The sequence below is a fragment of the Poeciliopsis prolifica genome, unplaced genomic scaffold (assembly GCF_027474105.1).
Source record: "Poeciliopsis prolifica strain line A6 unplaced genomic scaffold, Auburn_PproV2 SCAFFOLD006, whole genome shotgun sequence".
Classification (NCBI taxonomy): Eukaryota; Metazoa; Chordata; class Actinopteri; order Cyprinodontiformes; family Poeciliidae; genus Poeciliopsis; species Poeciliopsis prolifica.
In genome coordinates, this window is record NW_026562381.1 from 14,431,733 (window position 1) to 14,446,492 (window position 14,760).

The window sequence follows — 14,760 nt, forward strand, 5'->3', positions numbered from 1 at the left end:
ACAGTGATTAATAATTTTTTTTTACATTCTCTGAGGTTACAACAGATCAAATCAGAATGACATATTGATTTTAAAAGAAAACCTGTTCTAAACACTCATTAGCTAACGCAAATATCAGCAATCGGGGCAATTTATTTCAACCTGCTACGACTTCAAGTTCCTTTCAAACACTGAACTCTGCACGACTGCATAGTTTGAAAAATATCCTGCAAGATCTGAAAAATCAACTTAAAATTAACCCAGTGCTGCTAAATCAGATACTGGCCATATTTACATAAATCTACAGATATTATCACTGCCTGAGGCAGAGGAATAATATTTAAATTTTAATCTCCTGCATGCAGATGATGCTGGATTAAAGTCCAGAACTTCCTTTGTTTTAATTTTCTTTCTGAATGGGTTTCTCTACGTTCTCGCTTCAGCCACAAGTGACTTCGAGGAACAGAACCAGAGCAGTTCCTCTCCCATTTGAGCCTTAATTACCAAAATCAGAGAGGGGGATTAAGCGAACGATTAGGTCTGCCAGCATGACAGCCCTCTGGACACACATTCACACCAACATGCAGCAGAGAGCCGGTTTAGAAAAACGACTGTGCACAAAAACCAAACCATCAACTCACTCTGGTTGGCTAAATTGCCTTCATCTGTGCTGTTTAATGGCTTCTGCTGTTCCTCATGGTTGTGCTGCTAATGTTAGTCATTACTGGTTGAGGGGGGTTCATTCTTTACATAGGCTAATAAGAGCAGTGACACACTGCTGAGGTGAAAGACATTTAAAACCTTTAAACATTAAAACATGTAAAAACTATTTTTATTTTATTGCCCTGGGAGATTAAAGGGGTTTTCAAACATGTATGAAACAAGACATCACTTTAGGTGTTGTCTTCTCTCATGAAACATGTTGAATTTTCCATATTTGGCTTTTTCTGGTGCATGATTATGACAAATATGCCAAGTCAGTGATGTAAAACCTGAATTAAATGTGGCATGATGAATGTGGGACAAACAAGACACATATCCGATTTAGTACCACATCTGGATCTGGCTCAAATTGGATTTTTATTTGGGTGTCCTCCATTCATAAATATAGACAGATGATGTTTGGTGATGCATCTCCAAACTAAACAAGTTACCATTTCTGGTTTTGGTGCATTAAGTAAACAGAAAAGGAAGTGTCTGAATAGAAAAACCAGCAATTAGAACCATTCAGGAGAAAATGGTCTATTTCAATCATTGGCTGCCTGGATGGTGCAGCTTATTGTTGCTTTTGTTTGGAGACACATTGAAATTTATAAATTTTTCTTGCAATCCTACCTTTGCAATAAAAAAAAAATAATCAAAATGTTTAAGTGTTTGTCAGCCTAGATTGAAAAAAAGCAACTCCAGAATAAATACACAAAACCTTCAAAACTAGAAACAACCAACTCAATGCTGTTGCTGCTTTCAGTCCCCGTGGGGAAAAAGTTTAACAAATAGCAACTACATGAAATAGTGTGTGCAAAATGGTAGCTGTATTTCTGAAGCCTGTGCATAAAGGGTGTGTTTGTACCATTTCGCTGATCTAGATGAGTCTTCATGTTGCACAGCTCTCCTTTAATGTCCCCAGGCACCTCCATGCCCAGTTTCTGATAGAAATCCCTCTGCTTCTTTATCTCCGCTGCACAAGAGGCAAACACGACAAATAAAAGGGGATTTCTCAAGTGTCTGATTACATCTGTGGTAAAAGCTCCTCGGGTCTAGAAAACAATCCACAAATGAAGGATGAGCTGTAAAAGTGCGCGCATATTTTAACGTTGTAAAACCAGCCAGATAGAGATAAACAACATGGTTGAAGCTGAAAACCATTTCTGATAAAAGAGGGTGACTCTTACCCTCTTGAAGTCCCGGTACCAGCTTGTAGACGATGTCTTGCATTGTTCGGTCATGGCTAAAACAGATGAAGGAAATGGTTAGCAAACCTAACGCAAAGAACTGTACACAAAATATTAATCCAACATGTTTATTTCTACATTTCAGAACCACGATTAATCAGTCTCTAGTTAAAATTTAAAGTACCCTGCACTGCAAGGTGATTAATTCCCAAACACTTCCTTGGTATTTAGTTTGATGAACCAATAGATATTAGTATATAACTGTGAAGAAAAATATTTAAAAGATTTGTAAATAATCAATCTGTAAAAAATTGACACTTTTTGCCATTAAAGTTCACTCTCTTTATAGCAGCTGTAGCTCAGTCTGATTACAGTCTGATTTAGGTCTGAACTTTGACTGGGCCATTCTAACACATGAGAATGCACTGCAAAAACACAAAATTATATGAAGTATTTTGGTCCAGTCAGTTTTCATCAAAATAATTGATTATTGACTTTTAAAAAATCTAGAAACTAAACTTTGATTTTGTGTTTTTATAGTGCACAATTTTAAGACAGTTGGACAGGGAATAACATGTGGACATAGAGATATTACTCCACATCTAGAAAATAAATCTACTGGTTTTCTGTTTTTGCTCTAAATTTGTCACCTTAACTGGAATTTCTATTAACTCCTCTGAGATTCCTAAGAGGAGAAATGAGAGTAAAAGTACTTCTCACATAGAGAGCAGGCTTTTATTTTTTGAAACCATATGAAATGACTGTAGCTACAGGCATCACTCTTCCACCCACCAGTTGATTTATCCAGCATGTCAAACCAAAAATGCTCACCTCTTTGCCCTCCTGCATCTCTGTAAACTCTGGATCATAAAAAGCTTCAAACCTCAAGATGACATTTATGGAAAAATGTCCAAGGTGTTGTAACATTGACACTCTCTGAATTTGGTGTGGAGCATATGCTCTTCCCAGTCTGGCTGTGAAGTAGCCTTTTTTTTTTTCTTTCTGTGCTTGTGACACGGCGGCACAGTGGGGGCGGCCTGGGTCTGACGGTGCTTTTTGACACCTGGTTCTGACAGCCGGATAACGGACACGGCGTGTCGAGTTTGCAGCAGAGTTATGGAGGAAAGATCCAGAAAGCGTGGCATGTTTGTCAACGCTGCGGCACACTGAGGGTCAAAAGAAAATGAGCTGTGACCAGCAAAACAGTGACCCCTGCTGGACAAAAGATGGTAGCACTTCCAATTTTTTACTGGGAGCTGAAGAATTTACTCGTTGTTTTTCTCAGTTGCATTCAGAGTTTGGTAGTAACTAGATATATTTACTCAATTGCATTTATTTAGAAGTATTTTAAAAAGCTGTACCTTTACTGAATGAAAAACAAAAAATCACCAGGCGCAAACCTGCAGTTTTTGTTAACTGAAACGTTAATAATTTTATAATAATAATACATTTTAAAATAAAACCTCAGTTGTATTTTAATTATTTGGATATATTTTTTTGCCTGATTTTGCTATTTCTTTGTTACTCATGTGAATTACTCTAATTTTTGTCCTTAAAATACAAAAATTGCACTTAATTTTACATTTGTTCTGTCTGATTGTGTAATTTTTAAGTATTAAAGGAGTGGTAATCTGATTAGTTCATCAATACTTGAGCACTTTTTTACCAAATACTTTTTTACTCTTAATTGAGAAATTTCATGGCTACTTTTTACTTTTACTTGAGTGAAGATATTTTGAAGTAGTGTTTCTACCTACTTCTGTTTCTATTGGACTTTTTTTGGGTAAAATTTTATGTCCTATGTTTGAAAAACAGCAGATAAGAAAACAATAATTTCCTAATTCACTTGGAAATTCAGAAAAGTGTATAAACAGATTAATTTCTTAAAGCGAGATTCAGATATCCGTGTCAAGTTTGATCAACATACTGTAAATAAGCCGAAGAATTTTATTCACCATCTGTTTGACATGTTGGCTTTAAATCATTTGTGATGTTTGTTGTCAAGTGTAATTTCCAGCTATGTAAAATTTTCTGTGAAATAATGAAGCTGCAGCCAGCTCTGTTTATTTGATGATAACTGAAACTGCAATATTTTGTTTCTGCATTAATCACAAAAATAATACTGAAAAATCAATTCAGGAGCTTATTAAACCTCAATTCAGGAGCTTATTAAACCTTATTTCTGCCAAATACTGTTGTCACAAATTTATGTTAATAGTATTTTTTTTTTAATATAAATGTAAATCAGTTGTAATAGGAATCATTAACTAGAATGAAAGTGACTTGAAAAAGAGCTATTAATCATAATAACCTGAGGTCCAAAACACAGAAATACAACCTCTACAAAAAAGTGAGAAACAAAGTATGGACTTACAGTAAATATAATTATATTAAATTTTTCTGAGAAAAAGCTCAGAAATGTGTTTTTCAGGAGTTTCCATTTAAGAACCAAACATGAAGTTTGGATGAGGATTAGTTTTCCTAAAGCTTCTGAAGCATCTATGTTGGTTCATTTCCTAAAGCATTTTGATTAAAAAGCATAAAATCTCTCAACAAGACATAAAGAAATGAAACTTATATTCAACAGCAGCGCTGCAACGCCTGTCTTTCTGCACCAGCTGTGCAGCTTTTGACAGAAACTACATTTCTAAAGTCATGAAGGATTAGTTTCTTAAAATGTGCATCGCTAAGTAGCAGAGGTTTCACCACTAAATACACTAAAACTCAGCCACACATCTAAACAGAAACAGATGAAACTGTTTGTGTTGAAAGTGATTTAAAAAAGGAGGTGAAGTTAACACCCAGTCTGATCAAACATGTTTTATTAGAGCAACACTGAGACCATCTGACCATCTAATGTTTTCCATTTGTCCCAGATTGATGGAAAACTACAACAAATAGCAAAAATTCAAAAAAAAGTAAAAGATACATTTTTAATTATTAGTATCATAAAATTGTATATGTAAGCAAGTTTAATCAAAAATTAAAACTTGATTATAAAAAGACAAATACTTTGTAAGAAAATTATATTGGGAGTATTTTTATCCTGATCACAAATTCAAACTCTCAACCTTCATTGTATAATTTTTGAATTGCAGTTGGGGGCCACACAGAATCCGTCCACGGGCCATAAAAGGCCCATGCGCCATGCTTTGGAAATCCCTGAGATAAATCAAATATAAGAAAACACATTGACAGTTTTGGGGATTTTAACTAAGGAAAATCTAAGAAAATGTTGCTGAAATATCATAAAACATGACAAAGGTGAATTGAAATAAGTATGTTAAAATTAAAAAGTCAAAAACGTCAAGCAGGTCAAGAGTTCACAAACAATAAGCTGAATCTCAGAAGGCCAGAGGTTATTTCTGCTGAGCGCATGCAGAGCTGACACAGAGCTGTGCGTCACTGCAACCACAGATTACAGATCAGACTAATCACGGAAATTATATTAGTGTTTCATTAGAATGCAAATCTGCACTCTGCCAGCTCTTTGTGAAAAAGTAATAAAGCTTTCAAATTTGGGCATTGTGCTGAAGTTTTCTCCCACTCCCTCTTTTCTTTTCATTTCCCCTCCAAGCGGTTAGACACTTGATCAATCCTTCAAAGCGCTCTTGATCAATAGCCCTCCAAGGTCCCTACGTGCCTTTTCTCCCATCCATTTCCAGTCCTTCCACTTAAACAATCAATAAAATTCTGCACAATTCATCTTGAATTGTAAAATTCAAGATTAATTCTAAGATAAATTATACATAGTGAATTATACATGACTTTATTGGAGTTCAAATCTTTAAAAGTGCTTTAAATGTTAAGAACAACACAATTAGCAATGATAAAATAAGCTATAAACATTACATTTTGTCAACTGCTATTATCAAAATGATCAAGTTGATTATAATCAAAAGGCATAAATGTAATTTTGATTTAAAGAATTAAAGAAACTGATAAAACAAAAGGTTGACTTCCTAAATGTCAATGAATCTTCCTTCAAATAGTTCAGAAAGAGCAATTCGTAATTCTAAATATAAATTAGAATAAATAAGTTAGACTGAATAGATCTGCTCTTATTGATCAGGAGCAATTTTACAATACCCAATAAAGAATTTGCAGGTCAGACAGAAGGTAAAAAACAAGTCGCAAAAAAAAAAGAAGAAAAAATCTAATTTAAAAATCTGAATTGAGCATTAATTCCTTTTAGAAGGAATTAATCATTAATGATTAACAGGATATTTCTTTCTATAACATAATCTGAACAACATCTGATTGGTTTAAGAAAAGTTCATCTACTGAGCGTTATGTTAAAGAACTTCACCAATAGGGGGCAGTGTAGAGCAAAACTAAAACCTGACAAAATAAGAGAAAACCAAATATCTGTTGTTCATATCGGCTCAGTTTAATTTATTGGACCAAAATTACAAATATCGGCCAATACCGATGTTAGTCCCGATATTTTGTACATCCCTAATATTAAATGGAGGTTACGTGTGAATGAAAAGCCAATAGCATTAAAATAAGTTTATCAAATACCTGGCTACATGTGGACAATAGGGATGCACCGATTGCAGCTTTTTGGCCGATCCTAGATTATCGATCTCTAAAAAGTCTGACATGCTGATTCCGATTTTGGCCAATACCGGGTTATTTTTGTTTGAAGGTCTCTGAGTTGCAACAGTGGGTTGACTATTCTTAATGCGAATGTGCAGAATGATCTGGTGGGGCAGTCTACAGTCAAACCTGACTCACAGGAGAGGACAGTGGTTGATTTTTATACCGTTGCTAAAGTAAATAATATCAGATACTTAATAGTCACTGAGTTTGTAAGTTAGTATGGAAGGAAGACTGAATACTACAGGAATCCCTTTTATAAAAGATTACAGTGAAACACTAGCTGCTTTGAAATAAAACATAACCGAATCACAGGCATTATGTCTCTGGTGTTTTACACACACGGTGTAATATTAACTGCAGAGCACTGAAGTGTTTATGTAGAGCGAGGTTGTGAATGAGTTGGGGTTAGATGCATCATCTATTAGAAAAACACACAGAGCGCCTCAGCAGCTCGAGGCCGTGCCGCTGCTCCCTGCAGCAGAGCTGGAATAAAATGGATCCATCGGCTCCTCAGTCCTCAGCAGTTTGTCAGGTTCGTGGCGGCGTGCTGCTGATTGCAGACTGTGTGTGTGTGTGTGTGTGTGTGTGTGTGTGTGTGTGTGTGTGTGTGTGTGTGTGTGTGTGTGTGTGTGTGTGTGTGTGTGTGTGTGTGTGTGTGTGTGTGTGCTGCTCTGCAGCGGTCCCCCACTCACCCAATGTACTGCAGTGGATGGCTCTGATGAATAACAATCCTACACGTGGGGCACGTGTTGTTCTCCTCCAGATACTTTACAAGGCAGCTTCTACAGACTGCAGACACACACAGCAGATAAAGTGTTACAACACAGTGTACATCCTCCATTACCCTGCTAGCTTCACTACCATGATGCCTTTCCTTTGGTTTTAAAAGTTGCAAACCTCAAACTCGTCCATGGTTCTGAAAGTAAACAACTAGCGTGAGTATGATTAAAAAAATAAATAACCCCCTACCCCCTGACATTTTGCTCTTTTTTAGGTAATCGTATGGCTCGTGTGACTCCATTCATAGTGCCACAAACACAAACATTGTTCATTTCAACTTCAAACACACTTCTTCAGGACAAAAATTAAACAAAAAAAATATGATTTATGTCACTAAGCTGTACACAATGAGGACTGTCGTTGCTTTGAGAACATTTTCAAGTGATGTAATGGTATGTTCTGGCCATAATAATGTAATAAAATATTCTCAGCGATAAACTTTAAATTCTAACAAATCCTTAACACTAGAACAGAAAAAAACAAATAAAATAAACTATAAAGTCTCTGTAAACAAAATTATCCTTCAAAAAAGGGACAGTTGAGGCCAAAGAACCAGACTGATGACTTCTTTCATCTCATTTTTGGCAAAAAGAGAGAAAAGACAAATCATTGAGCTTGTTTTAATTTATCTTATCAATTAATTTGTTGCTTATGCGATAGGTCTACACATGTAACTGCATTTGATCATATTGCAGAATTTACTGATATTTATTGACACTCTTGTGCAAACATAAAATGTCCAATAATACTGTCAGTTTTGTGTGAAATTCATGATTATGAAAATGATTAATCAAAATTCTTATCATGATAAGAAACTCTTCACACCTCTGCACACCCCAGTGTTTCTTTACTGAATGCTGCATTTTGTGTTGCTCGGGGACATGCAAGAGTCTCTTCAGTATTAAACACATCAGTGTAAAAGAAAAAAAGAAAGCCTCAATTAAAAAGAACCAAATGTGCCTTGTTTTATGATTCATCCGAAATCATAAAGCGACTTTGGATCAAGGTACAAATCCCCTCAAAATACATTCAGACTTCAGGGAATTTTACTTTCAACTACAGCCACCTTTTGTGGATACAATAAATGTGTTGTGGAATCCTGCGGTGTAATTTGCAGAACCCGTTGTGCCGCGAAATCCATCTCTTCTTGACATTTTTATTGCAGCAGAGCAGCTGTGCCGATGACGTGATGCGAAAGTCTTTGTTGTCTCGGCTCTCCGACGGTGGAGCCCCCTTTTTTCCAGACTGAGAAGCAAAAGTCGAAGCCTCACGTCTGGATGCTTCATGTTTGAAGTGACCAAGAAGACTCCCATCTGTGGTGATAGGGCTCCTTCTAGTGGAGGCAAACTGAACTGAAGCATCTGGGTTTGTTTTATGAATTTAAACCAGGTTTCTTTGACCTTTTTGTTGTTCTTTCATGTTGCAAATATCATAAATGTTTTCCTTCAAGTGCTACCAGCAGCCTGCAGCTAAAAACAATCCAGAATTCCTTCAGGATAAGTATCAGCTTTGTGTCAGCGTGCTGTTGGCTACGCTTTCTGCACTGGCTCAGCTCTCATGTGAGCTTCAGACGGAAGATGAAGTAAACAGGACGCAGACTTGTAAACTCTGTGACCCCACAGGGATCCCTGAATTAAAAAGCAAGCTGGTTTCTTTTCAAAAAAGCACAGAGTGAACTGCAGAAGGCTTCATCTGAGCACGAACTAGAAAGAGTTCAACCAGAAACTGGATGATTTCATTTAAACAGAGTCGGCAGGCCAGCAGAGGCCTCACTGGCTACACAGGAAGTGTTGATGTGAAGCACTGAAGAGGAAGCTGGGCTTTAAAAATGATTTCACAAAATTACTACAAACTATAAAAACATGCACGCGAACTAATAAAGCACATGGAAAAGATTTCAAAAGACTTTTAAAAACACAACAGGAAAAATCAAGCATCTATGATGGAGAATTAGGACTGTTTTTTTTGGGAATTACAAGAATAAAATCATAATATTAGCAAAATAGAGATACAATATTACAAGAAGAAATTGTTTGAATGGGAAAAAAAAAAAGCTTTGATAGAGGATCAGTCGTAAGTAGTTTGTATAATTGTTTCAAATTCCTGCTGCTGATAATAATTTGATGCTGATTTGTCAAAAAATTAAATATTTCCTTATTTGTAAAACTGACATCAAAATATAACTTCACAAGATGTTTAACTTTCCTTATTTAGTCGTCATAAAATTTATACTTCATTCTGTTAATATTTTGATAAAACTATTCTCTTGTAATAAACACACTTTATCATTATTTTATATGATTTTAGATTGTGTGCTTCTATTTATTTGCATTTCTCCATTCTGTATTTGAAGTATTGTAATCTTTCTCTGGGAAATAATGATAGTTGTAATGATTGTTTTATTTATCATGATTCACAAACCTATTTATCTTCTTTGTATTGTGCATCATGATAGTGAATGTTTTTTGTAAAATCAATAAAAAATAAAACAATAAAACAAATAAAATACAGTTTTAAGATAATTTCTGTCATTTGTAATTTTCAGTGAGATGAAAAAAAATATTTAAAATCAGAATGAAGAACAATTTTCTACTTGAGCTATAATATTTTCATCTTGCATAAAACGCCATATGTTCCCTTCATCTTTATACCGCTTAGACTTTAATTCAACATTTTCTATTGTGTTTTAATGATGCAGCCTAAACATTAATCTCGACTAATGAAGATCTCTTCTGACTGATGCAGGGTAATTTTGTGTCAAACTCAAAGCCCTGATCCAACAAAATAGTAACAAACTGCAGAAAGCAGCAGATGGTGTAATTCGACTTTGCTGAACCCAGCTAATGAAGCACCTCAGTGTGAACGAGAGGCGACGTTATTTCCCCCCTTCTTGTGAGATATAATGTGCAGATTACACGCTCTGTGATCGTGTGTGCACACAATTACCTTAAGATGTTGACTTAGATCAGCGTTTAACGGGAAAATATCAATAAACTGCTTCAGTTTTCTGCTAAAAAAACGAGATGTTTATTTCTCTGATTGTGCTTTTTAGAATAAAAGAGAACAAAAAGGAGAAGGTAGAAAACAGGAAATAGGTCGAGACAGATGAAGACTGAGTGGGAGGAAGGACCTACAGGTGTGTAAGCACTCGGTGACGGTGGTGGCGTCGATCAGGTAGCCCTCACACAGGCGACATGTGATGTGGGCGTTGATGTGACACAGCTTTATCTTCCTCGTCAGCATGTCGGGGTTCTGGGGAGGAACAAGGACACAAAGAAACGGGCTGAAGATCAAAACAAGCATCACATGACGTTGGTTAGCTCTACCACAATGACACAAAACAACACTGCTCACATTGATGGCAATGAGGAAGATTAGATTACATTAGAATAATCATGTCTATAACTGGGAATAGAGGAGGAACTGTGGGGCTGTTTCTCTTGAAAGAGTGATGAAAATTCTGTTAGAGTGCATGGAACCATGAATTCTTTGAAATTATTCATCGTATTAATCGATTATTAAAATAATCGTCAACTAATTTAGTAATTGATTTATCATTCATTCATACAGACTCAAAAAAGCCCATTTGCTAAAAGACAAAAACTAAACTCATTTGAAGGCGTTTGTCCCATTACATCTGGTGTAAGACTAACTCAGCTTTTCAGAAAAACATGGTGGAGGCAGAGTGATGGTTTCAGGCTGCTGCAGGACATTGACAACTACGATGAGCAAATCCTGAGCTACAATGTCCAACTATTTTCAGCATGGCCTAGTCAAAGTCTGGCCCTACATCAAATTGAGATGCTGTGACATGATCTTAAATTTGTCATTTTGTTTGAAGAAATGATTTCAGTGCACTTAAGTTTAAATTTAGCCAAAGTACACCAGGAGGTTTACTGCTGAATTACTCATAAAAACGCAAAAATGAAGGTTTCAGTGAGGCCTAGTCAAAGATTGCCAGTAATCCAGTTAGAAAACAGTAAGATCTGTCTCTGAAAAGGGAAAATAAACTCGATCTGCAAGATAATTTGAAATAATCACTTCAGTTTTTCATTTTCCTCAATCCAAGTTTGTTTCATGAACTTTTTTTAAAGATAAATGACCTGACAGCTTCTTAGAAATGAAGAGCTGCTGGATCTGCTCTGAGGGTAATTGGTTAATACTTTGTAAGCCTCTCTGACTAAACTCTCACGAGTTGGATATTACTGCAGCTTTTTATATTAGATCACAGAGCATCATTGTTTTCTGCGCCAACTTGCATCTTCGTTTATTCCCTGCTAATAACCTGCTGCTCCCTTCAATCCACCGCCAACCTGACAACATCAGCAAGGAGCCAGGAGAGTCATTTATCGCCGGCGGAAACAACTCATTACCGATTTTTATCCACAAGTGAGCACAGCTGCTGTGCAGCAACACAGATGAACGCGCTGCGACTCGCCGCTCTGAGGGCGAATCACGCTCGACAGAGAGGAAGCTCCAGTTGAGTTGAGCAACAGCATGAGACACTGTGGTTTCATTGTTAACTAATCCCTGGGAGTTTACTCATAGAAACTGAGAGCACGTGCGAATGGTCACAGCATCTATTAGATCAGGGTGTCCAAAGTGTGGCTCGAGGGCCATTTGTGGCCCCTGGACTTATCTTGTGCGGCCTCCCACTGCAATTCAAAAATTATACAAATTTGGCCCGAAGATACAGACAGGCGTTTATTTTGCAATCATGGTAAAAAATTATTACCAGTATAATTTTCTTACACAAGAAGCTACAACACAAAACATTCATAATTTTTCGTCTTTTTATAATCAAGAGTTACGAACAGGTCAAAGTTTCCTGAAAAGCCAAATTTGCTGCATCCAAGACAGCTTTTATTTTCTTTTAAACTTAGCTAAATTTAAACAGAGTCCCGAATCCTGTTCTTATTATTATATTACTTATTACTCATAGTTCGTCTCGCTCCTATTGAGTAAATCTTTTAATTGTGTAGAAAATGTTTCTGGCGCTTATTTCTGTGATTTGTTTACCTAATTTTACATCCAGCTGACCAACAGATGCAACCAGGCGATCTGGTGTGAACTGAGCAGCGTGGATTGCTCATCTAATGGCGGGTTATGCTCAGTGAATCAGACTCTGAGAAACCGAGCATCCATTATTTAGAGGCTGAAACATCTCCGGCAATCCTCCTCAACTACAAGAACTGTGCAGACGTCCAGAAGGCAAGACGAGGAGAAAGATCCGTCTTTGGAAGCTTTCAGCTCAAAACGCAAAAGAGAAACCTTTAGCTTTTGAGTTAGATCATGTTTCAAGTCCATTTAAGAGTGTTTTCCTAAAGCAGGAGGTAAAAACATTGAAGAAGAGAGCAGATCTTACCCCTAATACCGCCATGTGTCGACTGTGGGTGGAGCAGCAGCCACGTCTCTTCCTGCAGTTGTGCGGCCGACGGCGTTAGCTGCTCATCATGGAGTGCCTCTCATCAAAGCCTGGAAACGAGCAGAATAACTAAGCTTTAACAAGAATTTGCAGAGGAGCTGTTAAATGATGAGGTGATGGTAAAGGGATAAATGAGGAGGAAAACAAGGCAAAGTCACAGAGTTTGGTGGTTTTCTGCTTTTATATTTACAGAATCACACCTGAAAAGTGATGGAACAAATTTTTATTACATTTGTACAAATACCGCTATCAGGAAAAATGTCAAATAAACACTTTAGCATGTAGCATTCTTAGATGCTGAGGAACTGAGAACGAATAGGAAGCCTAAAAGTAAACTATGGTGATGAAAAATCCAACCTTTAGTACATTTGGAAAGGAAGGAGAAAAGCCCAAGAGGAAGTTGTAATTATGAGTTATAAAATTATGATTATAAGAATAAGTCATAATTACATGGTTTAAAATAAAAACTAAAAGAATGAGACTAACAATTTTGAGTTTTAAAGACAGAATTACAAATTTCAAGTCTTAAAAGTTGTAATTTCAAACTGCACAGGTGTTGACACATAAAACTGATGATTATGACTTTTGCACATAATGTTTAACGAGGTGAAAACACTGTAGCACTTTATAAAGCTGATGTTTTGTTAAACCACAGCAATGTTGACCTCTCGCTATTGATCTGTTAATTTTTTAATTCACACCATAATTTCAAACTTTCTGCATTGACATATGTTTAAAAAGTAATTTAGAAAAATTAAGACAGAAAGGTAGAAAATGGAAAAAAGTAAAACTTTATAGGGCCCTAATTACTGGGTTTTTCAGCAAAATAATGAATCGAAATTAGGAGAGCATTTATCTATTTGCACAATTTATCTGCCAGTTGATTTATTGGTGCCAATGTCCTTAATTTTGGGAAAAGGTGATCGGCCATTACTTCCATGTGAAGCTGATCTTATCCACTATCTACCTCAACAAAGATCTAAAAGTCAACCACTGTCTGCTTCTGCTCTCCCATGAGAAAGATTTGACGTTATCAACTGTTATCAACTCTGAGACTTGCAATATTTAGCAACATTTCAGACAAAAAAATTGGTCTTGGTCTAAATTGGAATCTGCAAGTCAGACTTTTTAAAGATCGGTAATTGTGATCAGCCAGAACACTGCAATCAGTGCACCCCTATCCAAAATACATAAAAATTTTAAAAAGTAATCATCATTTTAAGGATATTTCATACTTCTTTAATAAGATTGCGACAGACGAGCATGTGGTCTTCATTTCTCTTTCCATAAAATCTGGACTTCATGTAAACCGTCTAGCCTTTTCTCACAGTTGTTACCCACCTGTAATAAACATGCGTTTAATACCTGACGAACCTTTAGTAACACTTTTACATTACGTCTGCCTCAAACCAACTCGCTGACAAATAAAACAGCTGTGTATGCAGCGATTTCCTTTTGGAATATGTTGCCTTCTGAAATTACACTGATGGCTAATTCCGTAAACTTAAAAGAACATTTAACATTGAATTGATGGAAAGTTCAAATTTATACTTATAGTTTCTTATCGTTTGTTGTACTTATATTTGATTTTAATTTAGTCCTGTTTTGATCAAAATAGTTTTTGTTGCCTTTTTGTAATATCTGTAAGTTGAAGTGGTTGATTTTGAATTTTGTGTTATTGTGTCTGCGTTTTTTGTTTGTAAAGGAATTTATATTGTGATATTTGGTGTGGACATTAAGGTAGAGACTAATGGGGATCCTCAAAGAAAAAAATAAACTGTCAAATTCACTAAAGTTTGTGAGTTCAGCAGAGAAAGACAATGACTTTGAACCAAGTCCAGCCGTCCTGTCCTGCTGAATCCGCCCTCTGCTGAAGGACAGAAGATGTCCAGCACAGCATTGACTAGTTATGCCATCACAAGGCATGATTCATCGCTTAATCGTAGGAGTCGACCTCTCTAGTCACGATGAGAGGGGAAATCTGAAGCGAAGAACACCCACTGATCCTTCATCCTCCTCCACACGCATTAGAAAAAGAAAGTCTTTAAAGTGTCCGGCGCGCCGGCCGGTCTCTGCCAG

At 36.4% G+C, this 14,760-nt stretch overlaps 1 protein-coding gene across 1 annotated transcript in view; it reads right to left on the reverse strand.

Moving 5' to 3' along the window:
• Nucleotides 1-14,760, reverse strand: part of LOC129360698 (polycomb group RING finger protein 3) — a 45,435-nt gene that overhangs the window by 14,444 nt on the left and 16,231 nt on the right. Inside the window, exons 2-6 of the mRNA XM_055031058.1 lie at nucleotides 12,622-12,731; nucleotides 10,391-10,508; nucleotides 7,169-7,265; nucleotides 1,872-1,927; nucleotides 1,550-1,657 (exon numbers count right to left, since the gene is read on the reverse strand). Coding sequence (XP_054887033.1) covers nucleotides 1,550-1,657; nucleotides 1,872-1,927; nucleotides 7,169-7,265; nucleotides 10,391-10,508; nucleotides 12,622-12,636 — 394 coding nt within the window. The 5' untranslated portion in view covers nucleotides 12,637-12,731. The remainder of the gene's footprint in view (nucleotides 1-1,549; nucleotides 1,658-1,871; nucleotides 1,928-7,168; nucleotides 7,266-10,390; nucleotides 10,509-12,621; nucleotides 12,732-14,760) is intronic.